General features: G+C 39.5%; 1 protein-coding gene across 6 annotated transcripts in view; it reads right to left on the reverse strand.

The window, feature by feature from the left end:
- Positions 1 to 656: 656 nt before the first annotated feature.
- Positions 657 to 19,749, reverse strand: part of PLPPR5 (phospholipid phosphatase related 5) — a 102,723-nt gene continuing 83,630 nt past the window's right edge. For 2 of the 6 annotated variants that reach the window (XM_045513232.2, XM_045513233.2), the window contains exons 6-7: positions 5,084 to 5,220; positions 657 to 1,399 (exon numbers count right to left, since the gene is read on the reverse strand). In XM_045513232.2, the coding sequence (XP_045369188.1) occupies positions 5,086 to 5,220 (135 nt within the window). In that variant the 3' untranslated portion in view covers positions 657 to 1,399; positions 5,084 to 5,085. Of the gene's footprint in view, positions 1,400 to 5,083; positions 5,221 to 8,826; positions 14,603 to 19,749 lie in introns of those variants that run through there. The other 4 variants (XM_045513236.2, XM_010950432.2, XM_045513238.2 and 1 more) reach the window with 2 other exon arrangements.

Genomic DNA, 19,749 nt, shown 5'->3' on the forward strand with positions numbered 1-19,749 from the left:
AAGTGTTCATTCTTAAAACACAAATGTTCAAAGTACAGCAGAACTTCTGTAACTCTATTTTGGCATTTCTTGATTTTTCAAAAACATGGGTAGTTGCCCAAGACTCCACTGACCTCTGAAAGGCCTCGACGTGTCCAGAATGATATGTCAGCTGTGGTGTATTTAAAAAGAATACTGGTTCAGGGTCAGAACATCAGAATTTAAATTTTAACCGCCTCTTACTAGGTGTGTGGAACTGGGCACATTATTTACCCCGCCTTGTCTTCATTTTTCTCACCTGTAAAAGTAAAGTCATCCTTTTAATGTTCACCCAAGGTTATTGTGAGGATTAAATGAAATAAAAAAATGATAATGTATTTTGTAACTATAAAGTAGCACACATACGCGAAGTAAAATTCGTTAGGTACATTTCTTGCATTTATATAATTTAAATTACGTTGTCAGGGTGTGATTCTTTCCTATTTAAATTATGTGGAAACTTGACTAGTAAACAGCCTAAGAATGGAGACTCTGACCTCTTTAGACACTGTTATCAGTGGAAAATTGCTCAATAAATAGGTACCTTTGCTGGATTTACTCACTCAGACTATTCTACACACTCCCCAAGTTCAAAAACTACAAGTTAACAATTAAGCCACAATTCTCAGGAACAAAAATCCAAATAAATAATTTTTAATTATGATACATTACTTATTACAGTAAAAATTGGCATTTTCCCCTTCAAAAGCAGAAGCACCAGTCTTAGAATTTATAGTATGAATGGTATTTTAAGTGAAATAGAGCATAATATAATGTGCAAACATTATTTTAGTACAGAACATACTTTCTAAAAGTAATTTCACACACTGAAATCTGTTAGAACGGAAACAAGGTCATGCTAAATCATAAGATAAAAACCCCCATGACGTTCAAAGTCCACTTCAAATGAAACATGGTCTACTGCCAAATAAGAAGAGATATGAAAAATTAAAAAGCTAACTAGCCCCCAGTGGAGGGATTTCTTACACAAAGATGACTCGTGTAGAGGTTTCTTTTCACAGAGCCCAGGGATTCTGTGAGAAACTAAAGTGAACGTTTTATTTCAGAATGAATTTGTTCATCGGTCATCACGTTTTGCTGAACACCTACTTTGTGTGAGGCGTTGCTCTAAGTGCTGGGGACACAGAGAAGAGAAAAGACACGGTCCTGCCCTTGAGGAGCTCACAGTCTAGCGGGGGAAACAGAGACGTTGACACTGATTTTTAAATTATAAAAACGATCGGACAACTTTAGAAACGGCTTCTGTAATCAAACACACTTCGGGTGTTATGAATGGACGGTGAAGAGGGATGACGTCCAGTGCAGTGAAGGACCATCTCCTTCAATATCATGTGACTTCTGCGAAGGCGGTGATGTGGTTCTGCACAGAGAGAAGGGAATTGCAGAGTCAGAGCCCTGGGAAAACTGGCCTCATCAAAGTTTTAGTGCTTTTACAAATAATCATTAGCCGGAGATAAAACTAGCTCATAGAGGTTTAAATTGCAAAAATAAATAAATAAATAAATAAAAATAAAAATACAGCTTTAGTAGAATGAGTTGCATGTATGAGTCCATAAATTAAGCTGCTCATTATATAGTTTATTCAAGGTTCTTAATTAACCAAATAGATTATAATGTTACATTTGCCTTAGTCAAAATTAACACTGAAATGTGGAGAGATGACAGTGGCAAAGCTGGGCACGTTAATATTCTGTTCAGTGTTCATGGAATTTGATTGCTGCACGTTGGAGTTTCAGATTAATTGCTCCCTGTGAGACAGATGGCAGAGATGAGTGGTGAAATGTTCAGACTGAAATGGCATTTGCTGGTTGACAAAGATCTACTCAAACACTTCATTTCTGATGCATGACTCCAGACTGCAGACCGCAATCTCTGTGTTTACCTCAACCAGGGAATTCTTCTCAGAGACTTTTGACTTTTTTTTTTTTTTTTTTAAGCAACAGAATTGTGTACAAAGAAACCATATGGGACGGCTAATATTTAAATGGTTTCAGACATGCAATCGGCCATACCAGGGCTGCTGAAATACTGCAGCAGAAAATCAATGACATAATTAATCATGTCACATGTAGGTCACGTCAAGAGCTAGTGTAAGTGTCAGCCCCAACCAGTAACAGCAGCATTACAAAGGGTTTTTTAAAACAGCGTATTCTCTGTTTTGAATATTTTTCAGAGTAGTTTTGACTCTTTAAAGACGTCATAAATAAAATTTCATGGAATGAATGCAGGCCATGAGATTTCTTCCATGTATATGAAGCTGTTTTCAAGTTAAAGTGTCTTAAATAGCTAAAACATTTTTAAAATGTGTGTGAATAAATTAAAATTCATTTTCACTGAATTGAGGCATATTAACCACAACTAGAAGGCTATCACTGATGACTGCTTATGGCATTATTTTCTAGGCTGGGCCCACTTAAACCCAGAGAAAAAACAATATTGGTAAGAATTAGTAGGGAGCAGAGCACGCTGACTTCTTCACTAACTCCTGATCCAACCTTAGAAACTTTAAGTTCCCATTTAAAAACTCCATGATGAAAATGTTGATGAATTCAGCAGCCCATCTCCAAGTTTTCTTGAGTTTTCCTTACAAAAGCACAAGTGTGACTTCAGGACAAAAAAAGATTTGTCAGAGTTATGTAACCTACTGTGACTGAATGAAAGGCCTAAGAATGGTGGAGACAGAACATCATAGTTTTATTTCCAGTGGCCCCATGGGGACTTGAAATCTGGGAACTGAGAAAATACAATGTGATATACAGTGTTTCAGTGTAAAACTGACAAAATTGTCACTCCTCTGGGCAGGATCGAGCACCTAGGAATTGCTGGGAAGATGTTAAGACATAAACTGAAGATTAATCAGTCAGTGGTGACCGGTGGGTAGAAAAAGGGTGAAGAAGTGACAGTAGAAAGAAAGGAAGGGAGATTTTAAAAAAGAGAGAAAATGAATCGTGCTTCAAAGGCCACTGGCCTAAGTATCACTGTTCCCTTAACCTAAATAATGTGTCCACAAGGCTCATTACATTTGCTAAGATGATCCTGAGTGAAGGGGACAACCATCACCTTGGCAGGAGAACTGAAATATTAAAAGACCTTAATAAAGCAAAGAAACAAAGGAACAAATCACCAATAATCAAAGCAAGGGAGAACAGACGCAGACGGAAAACTAAGTGACAGGCACAAGCTGGAGAGAGTGACAAAGAAACGTGCAGTGGCTGTAGGGAGACCACACAAATTACCACCTAAGCCTGGGCATGATGAGGGCAATGGGGTGCTCGTCATCTCTACAAGAACAGGAGGCTTAAACCGGGGCTTCCCACACAGCGAGACAAGGGCCCCTTAGAAAGCATTGGACAGATGACTCTGTGTGCTGTTGAGATCCAGGAAACTCTGGGTTCAGTCTTGGCATTTAAAAGCACATTTCAGTGGCCTGGATCTTCCCTTCACTGTCCGTAAATTCCAAATAGTATTGCCCTTTTCTTTATGCAAAGTCATTACCAGGTTAAATTCCGAGGGTAACAGTTTGTTTCCAGGCTGACTCCACTTTTAGATCCCAGGGCTCTGGGGAAATTCCTGCTTTTTCCCAATTAGCACCCTTTTGTTTTCACATCACACTGAAGTTCTAAGATGATTTTTCCTATCTGACTGGAATTAGAAGCGTTCTGCTCAGGGCTTATCATTTAAAGGTGGTCGTTGAGAGAGAAACAGATGAAATAAAACACTGAAGTGACTGTGCATAGGGAAGAGACAATTAAAGGGAGGTTTAATAGTAGTTTCTAAGTAAATGAAAGAAACACAGAGAGCACAGGGGCCATCTACTCTTTAATGTCACTGAGAGCAAATGAACCCACACCACAGAGGGAAAGAGATGGATTATTAATCTCAGCAGGCTTTAAGAAGTAAGTTGAATTCTCGTCTAGTACAGGGGTGTTTTCCCCTGAAAGAATCTAGAGAAAGGATAAGAAGGTCCTTACCATCTATAAAACTCTGTGATTCTATATTATAACAATTACCTGAATGTAAATGCAATGATTTGAAATATTCAAATCCCAGTGCAGGAAGTTATGATGTTGCTCACGTCCCCATTGACATTTTTCTCAGTAATATAAAAAAAAAAACCAAACTAGAATTGCACTTGGTATTTTTCAGATCACCTGTCTTGAGAAATGGACTCCCTATGAAGCAAATTCGGTGACAAAGGTTTTCTTTGAATCTGGCTGATTTCCTAATATGCAACACTAAATAAATCTTATTAGTAGACGATAGTGCAAACACTCAGTAAGCAAACCAAAACTCATGCATAAAAGCTTAATTCCGAGTCACAAGAAAAAAGTGGTCATATAATTTATCAGTGCGATTGCATGCAGAGGCTCATAGTGGAGATAACAGAGCTTGAGTCCAAAGAGTTGAAGATCAGACTATGCTACATCCATTAGAAATTGTTCATTCAAGTCCACAGCAAACCAGTGAGCAAAATACTGAATCCAGTCCTTGAGTGCAGAGGTCCCATGGAACCGTAAGCATGTGTTTCTGAAAAGCAGTTTCGGCAAACACTAAGTCTCTACGCCAATTTTTGAAGCTTTAAGTTCTATGTGAAAATCTCCATTTTACTATTTATTCTAAACCTCCATTTGTATAAAATGACACTTTGTAATTTTAAAAAGTTACTTAAAAACTGTCATTTATTTATGACATGACAATTTGGTGACAACTTGCCACCTAACAAGATCTGCTACTTCTCTGAAAAAATAGAGAGAAATGCAAAAAGAGCACTTCAGGGAAGAAAACAAAAAAGTCACTAAAATTAAGGGCTATTTGGTTGAGGAATGCTAAATTCCCATTAATGGGTAAAAAAAATCAGTGAAAAAACAATATATATTTGAATGCTAAATAATAAAAATAACAATGACAACCAAAACCACCAAGTATCTGGATCCCTTTTGGTTGTAATGGAAACCTGCAGAGAAGGACGCATTTTTTTTTTTTTTTTATATTTGCCTTAGATTTGCAACCCAACTCCAACCCCAGTGCGCTCGAGCGCACATACGTTTATTGCCTTAATTGAAGGTGTTCACAGTGGCTGAGTCCCATTATCCAGCTGAAGAGCCTTGCAAGACAGTCTTTAAAGGACGTTCCCTGTGAATTTTCTTCTTGACCATTCTCAATGGGTTGGATTCGGGACACCTACAAAATGTATTTTACACATTATTTCAGTGTTTATTTAAATATTGACTTACTTACTTGGATAAAGTACTAGGCTATTTAAAGCTCTATGCTGTTAGATTGTTAGACGGACCTGGTGCCAAGGTTGAATTATGTTCTAGTTTCTTTCTTTCAGGATGGTTATAGACAGCTTTTGTTTTTTAACAGGAGGTTATCAGCAATCAGTTTTTATGTCCAAGTGGGATCTGTGCAAGTCATGAATTCAATGATATATGTCTTCAGCTTTGTTGGGCAGGAAGCTGTGTGGCAGCGTGGACTTCACAGTAGGGTAGTGTGAATGTCAAATGTTTGAAGGTGAGCACCGTAACAACTGAAATTTTCACATACAATTTAACCTTTCAGAGACCTAGCTTTCCCATCTGTGAAATGGAAATAATAATACCTATTTGAACGGATTTTTATTAAAATTAAATGAGATGATATGCAGAGATCCTTGTCTCTACTCAAACACACCATTACAGTTGTCTATAAAAGCCAGAGAAACAAGATAAAAAGTGAAAGAAAAGAGAGAAAGAAAAAATAAAAAAGAAATCCAGAAGTTTTAAAAATAATTGGTTGGGATTTTATAATGCTGTAGTCTACAATCTTAATATCCAAACAAACTTTAAAACCCAAGTATTTCCCAAAAGATTGGTGCAAACTCATTTGGTGGCAAAACAACAAACCTGAATTGCTGTGAGGCAATTGGTATTCTGGTTTGTGCTGCAGAAATATCCATCTTTGATTATAAAGCACTGCCCAAGATTCTGCTTATGGAACAGAATATACAGGATCTTTCCGTAAAGCATAAAATACCTCAATCCTGAAAAACACCTAGCACTAATGATTGAGGATAAGGAATTGCGGTCCTTAATAATCAACAACTCTGATGCAATATGGATGCAGCCTACATTTTATCAGGGGGCGGCAGGTAGATGGATGTCCTACTCCCAAACACTGGCTGTCTTTATTTTACTATCTGCTTCCTTCCTGCCTTCACTATGTCTTTTGATGAGGGCAAAGTGGGCAGGAGAAGAAAGAAGAAAGAAAAGCTGTAGCGTATGAAGTGTGCGCTCCAAGACTCTACTTCATCACATGAAATTTTCCTCCTGGTACGTTGTGAGGTTGGTGAGCATTTTAGGAAAAAAGAAATGATATTAGGTCCATCTAAGAAGAAATTATTAGAACACCTCTAACTTGAGACTGTGACACACTGCAGACCTCATGCTAAGCCATTTCTTGTTTAAAAAAGTTGGGGATGTGAAGACATAAAAGCTAAATAAGATAGAACCAGAGCTGCCTCAGGAGAGATGACATTTTTGGAACCAGTTTCCAGTGGTTCTGTTTCAACTGAGAGTTTTATATCAGCTCAGAATTTTGTTTCTTCTCAGGAATTCCCTTTCTGCTCTATTTGGAGAAAGGCTGAAAGCTACTTTCGGAGAGAATCATTTCTCCCTGGAGAAAGGAGGAATCTCTGGGTGGCCTTCTCTGATAAGCTAATTAAACCAGAGGCAGGAGAGCCTTCACCGGAGCGCGAGCTCTAGAGCTTAGGAAGTATTTCCAAGTCCCGAGGAGCCGAATAAGCCTACGGCTTTCCACGCTGGCCCTTGAGGGGCGCGGCTTCTCAGTTTGGCTGCAGGTTGGAAAGATTACTGCTGCAGCCCTAGAAATTGGAATTTAATTGCTCTGAGGTGCGGCCTGATCAGTGGGCATTTTAAAGGCTCTCCAGATTATTTCTACTGTGTAGCCAATATTAAAAATCACTGTTTCAGAAGCTCTGCAGGCCCAGCTGGATCCAGGCCAACTGCCAGTGCCACATCCCAGTCACCTAGGTGCCTGACACACTGCAGAGCCTGGCTCAAGCCCAGGCCTACTGAATCAGGTTCTTGAGCACGCATTCCAGAAGTTTGCCTTTTTTGCAAGTCCTGCAAGTGATGGATTCCATTTTACACCAGTCTGAGAACCACTGCCAAGAAGGTAGAAAGTGATTAGTTAGCAATGTAAGCATTGTCGGGTACACACAATCAATTCTTCCCTTAAAACGATCATTTTGAGGGGGATGGCATATAACTAGTGGTAGAGTGCATGCTTAGCATGCACGAGGTCCTGGGTTCGATCCCCAGTACCTCCAATAAAAATAATAAAATTTAAAAAAAAATAAACCTAATTAACTCCCCCCCAAAATAATTAAATTAAAATTTTAAAAAACTCTCATTTCTCTGGTAAATAGAGCTTTGCTTAAAAAAGCAGTAATCCTGAATGATTCTCAAAAAAAAAAAAAAATCTCTGTGTTCAAATGCTGTTGGGAAGAGCTGCACATTATATTCCTTGCTTAGAGTTTCATGGTGCATGAGGTGTTGAGAAGACCTACAACAAACACCCATGTTTCACTTTAACTCAGTGTTTCCCAACGCACTGACGTGAAACTCCAGTCAAGACTGTTTTAATACCCCTGTGGTTATGATACTTGGCGGATGCAGGTGTCCCTGTACTCTATCAGAGTTTCTTAACTTCCCTAACTCTAATGACTTGTCCAACATGCTTTTAGCCCATATTCCCAACTATATTCTCAATCACCAACCCAACTTACCAGTTTACCTCCTGTTCTACCTTCCTCATGCTGTAGAGTTTCCTTGGCCATTGTGGAAATTTCCCAACCAATATTTGTTCATCTGCCCCAGTCCATCTTGTTTCTTCCCTATTCTATTTATATTACACTGATTCTGGATCCCACCCGAATACTCTTTAATGGCAGTGCAGGTCTTTTGCCTCTGTGCTCCTATCTCACCTGTTGAACAAAATCTTGTTGCAAGCTGGTTCCTCTACCAGAGCATTCTTCTCTCTCCTCCTCCCTTCGCTAACAGTCTTTCAGGTCTTTACTCAGAGGATGTTGCAAGCATTGCTGAGTTTGGAAAGGTCCTCCTTTATTGCTCTTCTAGCATAACTATCATCACCCTGTTCTGAACTTGCTTATAAAATTGTCTATTTAAAATCTATAAAAGTACAGACTCCTGAAACTGTAAACAAGATCTTGAGTCCTGGGGAATGTACCACAGTGCTTCTTATTTGATATCTGTTACATCTTCCATGTATCCCATAAATCTAATAACAAATAAAATTTTACTGTACATAACAAGTGATGACAAGAAAGGTAACTCATCCATAAATTGTACTCATGCCTTGTTTGATACTAGCATTTTCATCTATCTAATTGGCTTCTTATTTATTTAACTTTTTAGAATGTATTAGATTTGCTAAGCAGCCCAATGCTTGACAGAGAAGAATCAGAGGATGTAGGTAATATACCAAGTGCATGGTGAGCTCTTGTATAACTGGGAGCTGATTAAAACTCCTTATTTAGAAACTGGCCTATTTTAAGAAAGAAGAACTAATCAATAAAAATCTGGATGAGCCACATCAAGATTCAGTTCACAACCACTCAAAACCATAAGGGCCATTAGGCATGACACAGGTATTTCAGAAAAAAATGTAAAGGTAAACATACACTTACCACACAACCCAGCAATCCCATTCCTAGGTATTTATCCAAGAGATAGAAAAATATATATTCACACAAAAGCCTGTGCATAAAATTTTATATCAGCTTTATTCATAATTAGGAAAAACTGGAAGCAACCCAAATATCCTTCAGTTGGTAAATGGATTTAAAAAAAGTGGTATATCCATACAATGGAATACTACTCAGCAAGAAAAAAGAAAACTATAATGCAGGTAATAACATGAATGAATCTCAAATGCATTATACAAAGAAACAAGTCTGAAAGAAGTCCAACTCAAAAGGCTACACACTGTATGAATCCATTTATATGACATCTTAGGAAAGATAAAACCATACAAACAGAAAATAGACTAGTGGTTGCCAGGGGTTGGGGACTAAAGCAGGGGTTGACTACAAAGGGGAAAGGTGGAAACTTTCAGGATCATAGAAATGTTTTATAACTTGACTATGGTGATGATTACATGACGGTAGGTATTTGTCAAAACTCATAAAACTATATGCTAAAAGGGAATTTTATATAATGGAAATTATGCCTTTAATAAGCCCTAATTAAAACAAAAAGGACCATTAGCCACTCCATGAATCAAGTCTAAACACCAAGTGGTGCCTAGAATTTGATTTGTCTTTTATTGAATCACTGTTTCAATATCTGATTGTCTCAGTCACAGAAAGAAAAATACAAAATAAATGTATGGGAAAGTATTCAAAAATACAAATTAAAATAAGGTACTTCATTTAGTTTTGACTATGAAATTGGTGCAGATTATTAAGAACAATATTCTCCACTGTTGGAAATAATTCAGAATATGAATCAAACTGAAAACCTTAAGAGTACTTGTCCTCTCTTTTTCTCCCCAGCATTTCCACTTCTTTGAATATATCTTAAGTACATTATTGACTGAACTTACAAATCTATTTTAGAGATGTTGACCCTAGTATTGTTTATAAGTACGGGAAACTGGAAGTGGAAGCAGTCCTCTAGGAATAGCTCAGGTAATGGTTCATTTACAGGGATTAAAATGTTTTCAACGTAATTCTCTAATATACATAGCAATTAAAATTTTGAGCTCTGAAGTGATAAACATGGAATACAAATAAAAACTGGAAAATACAGCTCTGTATTCCAATTTCAGAACACAGACAGGTTGTGTGCCTTTGGACAAATTACTTAACCTTTTTATGTCTCTTTCTCTATAAAATAGGAATGATAAGACACATTTGAGTGATTTCTGCAAAAACTAAAGTGGTGTCTTATGTGTGACGTTCTTTGCATAATTCCAGATGCATAAGAAGCTCTCACTGAAGGTTAGCTTTTATAGTCATGGTTGAGATGATTACGGATTCACTGATCTGTGACCGTGTCCATGATATACTGTGAAGTGACAAATGCAGGCTATAGGAAGGAACGTCCTGGGGACCCTGTACCTCACACAATCCCCCCCACACACACCCATGGGGCCTCAGAGGCTATTTTAAGACAATATTTCCAATGATTTCTGTGGTAGGATGCTATTCATTTTTGTTTTGCCTAGCTAGCCAGATTTTCAAATATTAAACAATATTCATGAATCACGTGTTGTCCCTTAAACAGAAACAACAAACGAGAGTGATTGTTTCACAAGACTGTCATTGCTTATTTTCCTAGTTTTAGTCAAATGAAAACTTTACGTTTTCTCTACAAAAAAAAAGTTCATTGTGTCATGGTGCTCTGGACTGATTCTGAAGGCCTTGACAATGCCTCTGGGATGGTCCACCCAAAGGAAACTGAGCTGAGAGAAGAGGGGGGTGAACGGGTGTGAGCCGTTTTCCATGTGTAACTAAGGATGTGTACACTGAGAATGATTTTTTTTTAATCCATCGTTGTTCTGTTCTCTCCTTAACTAACGACTGTAGGAATCATATAACTTAAAATGCAGTCATCAACTCTACATTTATTCATAAAATGAGATGAGAGAGCTTGTCTATATTCAAAAGTAATTTACTGAAAAGATGTTTTTATAAAAGGCCTGGTAGACAAAAAAAATCTGGCTTTTCTTCTTTGTGTAGTATACTATGATATAGAAATAGCGTGGGGAAATAATGGCTATATGGCAGCACAAATAAGAAAAACGACATATGGCAAAGTAATGAGAGTATATGTGAGTTCTTCTAACTTAAAACGCTGAGGCCTATCGGAATTTTAAGCTTTCATTTTCAACTGCCTTTCTAAGCCAAATTAAATTTAACAAATGGGAACAGAGTACAGTATGTAAACACTGATTTACTTCAAATATTTTTCATAAGTGTTCAAAGCTTGGATTGAGAAAAAAAAAAAAAGCCTAAAATACAAATAGATTTAGTTCCACTAACTATTCCAATCTCTGTTCACTAATAAAGTTGTTTTGACAAGGTCCTATATAACATTTACATTACAGTCCAACAGCTCTGTAAAACAAAGATTTGCATTATAGAAAAGCAACTGACTCTTAAATAGATTGCCAGAGTTATTTGTGCACGGCGTTCTGAAACCTCAAAGGAATTTATCACAGAGAGCAGCGTGATGTATAATCATCTTTGCCTTGGCAAGGAAACACTGGATTGTTTTGCTGTTGCTTTGACACTAATGTATGCAGCCTTTTATACTATAATATTTCCTGCCACATGTGCTATACATGACATAGACAATCTGTACAAGCTTTTAAATCTGTGAAATGTATCTGTAGAGGTACCCCATCCCGAAATAAAATTAAAATCCTACGATGGGAGTCATTATTGTTGCAGGAGGAAATTAACTTGTGTGAAGCACCTACCATGTGCTAAGTGGTTTATCTGAGATTTATTAATCCCACCTATTACTCTAGAAGGAAATCATGATTCTATCAACTTTTCAGGTAAGGAGACGAGGAGTAATTTGTCTAGTCCCACCTAGTTATAATATAGCCAAAACAAGCTCCAAATTCAGGATTGCCAGCTGCAGAAGTCCGGTCCTCCATCCCGGACATCCCCCTATCCCTCCCATTATGCCTAAATTTCAGCTCAGGCTTCACCTTGATGTCTGTGATTTTATAATCTGCAAAACCATCGAGGTAAATGTCAATGCATGTGCTTCCCTGGGTCACCGTGAATTCCCTTAGAATTTTCCTATCCATATAATTTTCCTTTACAGTTGCCATGGGAATTAAACAAAACACGGTCATTTCCATCTGTAATAGTACACACTCCTTATGACATTTTTAGATTTTTATAATTGTCTTCATTGCTTACCACGTTCGTTCAGGAGATACTTGTGTGAATCAGGGAGTGCTTTCACACCATGAGCTCCTTGGATAGTGTAGGTTGGTGGGAAGTCCCTGACCTGACGTGCAAAACTGTAATCTTGTAAATTATTCCTAGCGTTACCTTCCATTTCTCATTGGCAAGAAGGTATTACCTTTGGTTTAAATGATTAGATCACAGAAACTTAAAAAACAATGCCTCGGCTCAGACGGGGGGAAAAAAAAATCTCAAACAGCATTTCTTATACCTGGCTCTGTCCACTAAGTTATTTCAAAGTCACTTCAAATCAGCCAGCCATAAGTGCCCACAGTGGCCAGTTCTAATTGCCTTAATAAAACTAGGCAGGTAACAACTCCTGTTAGATCTACTGGAAATATTCCATTTTCTATCCAACGCCGCCCATCCTTATGTTTATTTTTAAACACTTTTGTTCCCTTGCCAGATAGTGTCCCTTTCCCTAGATTTTCTGTTCGGCATCAGTTAAGACTGACGAGGCGTCTGTGTGCATCATCTGCATGTGCAGATCGGAATGGCAGCTTTCCGCCTCGGAGCAAGAACAAGCAGGGGGCAAGAAAGAGAGAAAAAACAAAACTAGTCAGTGCTTTGCTGCTGGGATGAAGGCAGCTGGACCCAGGAGGGTCCCGGGAAGGAAGTCAGCGCAATCCCTTTCCTTTACTTATGGACAAGAGAAGTCTCTGAAGAGAGGACAGGAAAGCGCCCCAGATGAAAGGTCAGCGTGTCTCCTGAGGTGGGTGGGGCAGAGGGACGGCTGTCTTACTGACCTGCTGGCCAGCGGTCGGCCCTTTTCCACTGTAAAGCACTGGGCTAGGGAGCCCCGGCATAGACTGAGTGCGGGTGTCCCCCGCAGGTCCACTTGTTGAAACCTAGCCCTCAGTGTGATGATATTAGGAAATGGGGCTTTGGGGAGGTGATCGGATCATGATGGCAGAGTCCTTCAATGAATGGGATAAGTGTTCTTACAAGAAAGACTCTAGAGAGCTCCCTCACCCCTGCTGCCGTGTGAGGACACAGGGAGAAGGTGGCCATCTACAACCAGGAAGCGGGCCCTCGCTGCAGACTGAATCCGCCAGCGCCTCGATCTTGGGTATCCCAGCCTCCGAGGCTATTTCTAAGCCACTCAGTCTGCAGTATTCTGTCGTAGCAGCCTGGACGGACAACTCCTCTGCTCAGAATCAGCATCTGATCAGTGACAGTGGCGTAACATGGCTGCACTGTGGTCCAGTCCGAGTCACTGTTACCATTTACCTGGAGTTTTACAGCGGCCTCTCAGATTGGCTTTTGTTTTGTCTTGTTTTGCTGCAATTTATTCTCCATTCTAAACATGCCATCTCCTTCCTTACACTCCTTAAAGGCTCCCCCTTGCTTACAGGGTAAGAACCAACTTCACAGTGTTGCATAAAAGACACTTCGTGCATTTTCATCAAACATGGCAGAGAACACTTTTCTATATACTTCCTCTTCATTTACATTTGATCTCTAATGACTTGCCTATTCAGGAACCTTGCCCATTTTTCAATGAGGATTTTTAACAGACATCGGCCCATTGGCAAGTGTGTCATTTAAATCTTACATTTTGTCATTGGCCTTTTAAAATTATTTTAAAGTACTCCTGATAACTTTTATTTTTCAAAAATGCTTGAACCTAACTTTTTCTAGTTAGCAGTGCAAGAATGAAATAGTAATATTGAGTTCCTCCTTTACAAAAATCTCCACATTACCATACTTGGGTAATTTTGTTGATATTGTCTAAGATTTCTCTTCCATCCTGCCACTGTTGTGTTAATTTGCTTTGTTATGTATCTTCTCTTCAAATGAATTTTATAATTTTGCACTGTTCCCGCTACTTTATTTACCACAGTCAATTCTAATTAATTCTATATTTAAATAGTTCCTGTACCTCCTGCCAATCCACTTATATGATGACTCTTCTCAATGTCAGAGCTCTAGACGTTGGCGATTTACTCAGTTAGTTGGTAAACATCTTCTGGTACCTTTCATGAGTAATATAATTCCTGAACTCTTACATGTACAGTATTTTATGGTTATCTTAATACTTAAATGACCTTTTGGGTGGGAAGAGAATTCTTACGTCACAAAAATTTTCACTGAAAATTCGGAAGACGTTACTCCACTCTGTTCTGGCATCTCATGCTGTTGAGGGAGAAGTCTCAGGCTAGCATGCTGTTAGTCTTGGGGTGTAAGTTTTGTGTGTATTAGCTTCCACCAGGTATACTATGTTACAACCTCAGAAGCTCCGCTGGATCCCAACAACAAATGTGTGTTCCTCCCTCATGCTCCGTGGTGGTTGTCAGGTTCCATGAATCTGCTCCAGGCTACAGTCTGGGTGTTGGTTTGCTTCCCACAGCTTCCCATTTGGGGACCCGGGCTGGCAGAGAAGCCCCCTTCTGGAACGTGGCCTTCTCTCTTCTTCTTCTTCTTCTCAAGAGCAACAGGGTTGGCAGAAGCTCCGGATGACTCTACGAGTTTCCAGTTGATGGGCTGTATGTCAGGTTCATTCATGTGTCACTGGCCAAGCCCGAAGTACCTGGAGCAGGAGGGACACTCGGCCTAAGGAAGGGAGTGGTTAATAACTGGGAGCATTAATAGCACCAACCACAATATTTGTAGAGTTCTTTCTTGCAGTATTGAAATTAGAAAATTTCACTGAGAAGTATGTATCTAAATTCTAGCATATACTTTAATTTTACCTGGTATTCTCTTAACCCTTCTAGCCTAAAGATTCAGATATTTATGGAATTTACCTGAATATTGCCAAAGCGCCACTTGTTCTCTTTTTAGGATCTACAATGATTTGCATGTTAGATTTCTGCAGTATGTTCTTTGTATCTGTCATCTTTACTCAGATCAGTTTTATTCTCTTGTTCTTTTACTATATATGCTGGAACCTGTCCTTACCATGACTGGTTTGACTTTCCCCACTGTGGACTTAGTTCTTTATGGTTTCTAGTATTGGCTTTCATCTTGCCATGACATTATTTGCTATCTTACATTAGTTTCCTAATTGTGCCATTGCTCCAGCTCGCTTTCATCTCTCATTTCACACATCTTCTTTCATTTCCTTGACAGTGGAAAGGAGATGCTATCATAAATTTAATTAAATTCTTGTAGTTAATCTTCTTTTCCCCTCAAAAACAGATTCTGACTCTTAAAATATGTCTCTCTTAACGTGTCCTGAAATCATTTTAAAGGATTTAAGTAATTGTCCAGATTATTTATACTTGAATCAGAGTAGATTCAGCTCAGTTTATCTTCCTAAAAGGAGTTGGGGAAGAGTCGTCAAAGATCCCCTCACCGCTTGCAGGAATCGTCAGGGAATCCTTCACTTGGCTCTGGAGCTGAAGAGCTGGAGGATGTAGTTTTATAATCTTGTTTGGATGATTTACCAGCCTGAGTGGCGAGTGGGGGCAGTAGCTGAGGCCATGGGCATTTCCAGGAAGACCACTTTATTTCTGCACAGTTTCATTTCTAAGGTTGTTGAAATATCAGGATTGCTATTCTGTTCAGCTTAACGTCTACTGCAAGAAAATGGTGTAGTCCTTGCAGGCAGACTTTTTTATTCTCTAAAATAAAGGTAACTCCTCATCCCGTTTATGATACTCATTCAGCTGAGAAAAGGGTTCCTTCACCTGGCGCATACCCATATTAATGAGAAGCCTGATCAGAGGAGAGTCTGTTGCTCTCTTCTGAAGGCTTTCTTTTGGTGTGTATTTGCCTATTTGCTAATCCTGATGGTCCAAGGTGCTGAATTGAGCTCTAAATAGAATAGACTCCTTGTTCTAACAGAGGTTGCTCCTATCTCTTATCCTCACTCTTCGAAATTTGGGGATATTACTGGGATCATATAAGATTTTAGCCACTTCTGCACCATTGAACTTTTTATTGGCAAAGAAAAATTTTTATTGTCCTTTGGTGACATCCTTCAAACTGGATCTATTTATACTATATCTAGTAGACATGCCTAAAATGTTACTGTATCTAGTTTTCACTCTCAGTGACACAGCTGTTAAGCCATTAATTCTACTTTACTGCTGCCAATAAAGGAGAGTAAAGCTAATGAATATGTAAATGTTTCCATCTCCATTTCCTAGAAGGAGAGGCAGACCTCTGTTTTCTCGGACCCTCAAAAGTAATGAATAGTGTCTTTGCGTGTTTGGAGACCTCCTGAAACCAGCACCACTGAAGATTCTGTTTGAGATGCTTGGGCTCCTGAAGGTAGGAAGCAGGAAAGGATGAGTTTGGAAAGGAGGAGTGATGGTGCTGAAGAAGAAAGTTGGCTCCCTGGGGTTTTCTGTGGGTGGGACTGTGGATCCTGTAAACGAGAGCCACCTGCCCACAGCTCGTGTCAGGGCCCCAGGACAGACAGGACCTGAAAAGGAGATGACCACAGGGGTGCCAAGGGAAGCAGGACCCAGGGCATGAGGCATAAATAAAGGCATGTGAGCCACAACCAAGGTCTCCGTGCAGAGAAAATAAACCAAACACTCTCAAAAGGTTTGTGTGAGTCAGAAGGAAAGGGCACAGGGACTGAAATTACTCTGGGGAAATTTCTCCAAGAGACATCGGTCAATCTGAACATATCGGCAGTCAATACAAGGAAGCATGACCAAAAGTCTCCTTGGAGAGCAGCTGAAAACCACTGAACCATTTTAAAACATTATAATGATTTAGTTACACAATTTCTCATGAGTATAGCCTCGTTATAGGAAGAAAAGGAGAGAAAAGGAAGAAAGGAAGGAAAGAAGGAAGAAAAGGAGAGAAAAAGAGAAAGAGAGAGAGAGAGCGGGAGAGAAAACCAGGTCCACTATGTCAGCTGCTCTCACACTGGTGTCTGCAGGTACCTCTCCCCTTCCTCTCTCTCATCTACGTGCTCCCTCCTATCCAACTAGAAATATCTTGTGTGGTATTTTGCATAACCGGCTTCATCATATACAGACACCTTATATATATATCAACTTAAAATATTTTACAATATATCGGAGAACTTGCCACAACTTGATTTACCTCATCCATTTCAATGCTTAATAGCAGTAATAATTATAATTGGTAATAATTAAGGGCTTCCTGGGTGCCAGACACTTCCAAGTGCCTGACTATTATCTTGTTGAACTCATATAGCTATCATTGTATGACTCATTCTATGAATGAGGAAACTGAGTTACAGAGTGCCTAAGCACGCCGCCCAAGGTCCAAGTTGTCCAAACTTGCCAGTCAGCTGACCCCTAGAACCTGCAAGCAGAAACATCCCACTCTAATGAGCTGGATCCCATTGCAGGAATGTACCTCAGCAGACTTAATACTTCCCGAATGATACACAATTAGACCTTTCATGACTTGCTGTTACAAACAGCTGTAATAAAGTGACTGGTGGCTTACATATTCGGTGGACATTGAGCTATGATGCGCTAGTTTCCACACATGATTAATTCTTTTCATAAAACTGAATGTGATGAATGTTCAGATTTACTTAGCTTTCAGAAAAATCATGACTTTTCCTCACAGACGGTGGTAATTAACTACATGACAAACTCCCTATAATTAAGGGATAAACTGCTCGCATTTTATAAGCAAGAATGCTTGCACGCTACAATTACTCTGTAGCTTACAGTTTATTAGACACGTACTTTGAACATGAGAGGTTATGTAAGTACGTAAGTTCTAAAAGAAACCCTTCGCCTTCTCCACACAAAGCTGACAACCAGGAAATGACAGCCTGGCAGAATAATGCTAAAACAACAGGCCATGCCTGCAGAGCTAACTGTAACACCAGGGTCCCCTTTCTCTCCTCGGAGGGCAGACTTTGAGGATGTAATGTCACTGTCCCACTATCAATTAAGATCAACCTACTAGGGTTACATTTTGCGTGAACTCTGATGAAAAGAGATACATCCTTATCGCAAAAAGCAGAGAAAGCTACTGTGGGCTTCCCTGAAGTGATGGCCTTCCTCCCCTTCTGGCTGATGAGCACAGACACATGCCCTCCCAGCCTCAGAGCTCCAGGGGGAGGCCTGAGATGAATGCCCAGCACCTGCACTCGCGCTCTTCCCGTGGTCTGTGTGAGTGCGGGCAGCAGACCACGCACCGTGCAGACAGCATTCTGCCTGGAGACAGGAATGAAAAGAGCGCAGGGGGAAGTTGGAGCTCAGCCGGGAGTGCGCCCGTGCACATGATGGGTAAGGGGGAGATCGGATCAGGTTCCAATGATCTTTCTTGCCTGACTACCAGAGCGGAAAACAAAGCACGTGAACTTGTCACAAACAAAAAAATTAACAAAAGAAAAAAGTTAATAAACACCGATCTCTTGCAATCCAGAGACTCTAACAGAATATTTTTGTTTTCACCGTCTAATATTTTAAAAATCACTGTACATAAAAATGAATTAACATAAAATTAAGAACAGGAATTTTTTTGATCATTTAAAATACAGAATGATATAATGGTAGACAAGGATAGCTGGCAATGTGAGGAGGCTACTAAAGAACTCTTATGCAAATAAAGATGTTAAAAAGCAGGAGACTGTGATTATTGTTCAAGATAATTTCAGAGGTATACAAAATAAAGACTCTGTTATCCTCACCATTTTCTCCAAAATATGTTTCAAAATATGTTTAAGACCTCTTCCTGAATTCTGTTTTCCACCTTTAATTTTTAAGTTAAACAAGATCTAATTTTGTACGTATCATTCATTTAAAATATATATTTTATCACATAGGCATGTATCTGGAATACACTGTGTAGTTTTTCTTTGCTGTTTATCAATGATGTGTTCATTTGTACACTGCTTTACCATTTAGAAGTTCGGTTTTCTTAACTATATAATGGGGAAATTTATTGTAAGAGAGCATCAACTGAGAAAAGAGATGAAAACAATGACTCAGAGGGAAAAGGGGCTTATTTCTTTTTCAGAACCATCTAGGGTGCGTATGTGGACTGCTCCATGAGCTCCTCCAGAAGCTCGGCTGTCAAGGAGGATCCGTCCTCTTCAAACATTAAAGATCATTGCAGTCATTTACCTGTTCCATTTGGCGAGAAGAGGCAGAGAACGTCCAGGACAAGAGTCTTCAAAGAGGTGAACCAGAGGTTGTTGCAACTGCCCTTCTGCTTACACTGCATTGGTCTAACCTTGGTTGCATGGTCACACCTAACTGCAGTTAAGCTGGGAAATATGCAACAGGCTATGGCTGGGCAGCCACGGGTGTAGCTAAAACTGGACCGGGAAATTCAGTTACTAAAAGGAAGACTGGGAGAAGGAATGCCAGTCGACTATTAGCAGTCTTTGCCACTCTAATGATACCCAGCTTCAAAAACTGTTGCGATGAATAAAATTACACTTGGAGAGCACTGAAGTGTTTTTGTGGAATTTACGTAAGCAAACATCATAGTATTTGACACACACGGAATGATGACCAAATGGGAGTTGCTACTTTATCGTCACCATCATCACCATCATCACCTTCATCATCTAGTGTCTCATCTGAATGCTTGAGTTCCTTCCACAGTGTCATGGACGAGTGCTTACTTAGCTACTCTGAAATCCTTACAGTAAAAAGAAACTTCATGACTTTTAAGGTGGAAAGTTTTTACTACTTTCCAGACATTACTTATCTTCTTACGCTTTCTCTTCTCTCATCCCAGCTATGATCTCCGAGGCCCTGCAGAACACGCTGCACCCCCCTGCCGTGCAACAGTCCCTCAGA

Source organism: Camelus bactrianus, chromosome 9 (assembly GCF_048773025.1).
Source record: "Camelus bactrianus isolate YW-2024 breed Bactrian camel chromosome 9, ASM4877302v1, whole genome shotgun sequence".
Lineage (NCBI taxonomy): Eukaryota > Metazoa > Chordata > Mammalia > Artiodactyla > Camelidae > Camelus > Camelus bactrianus.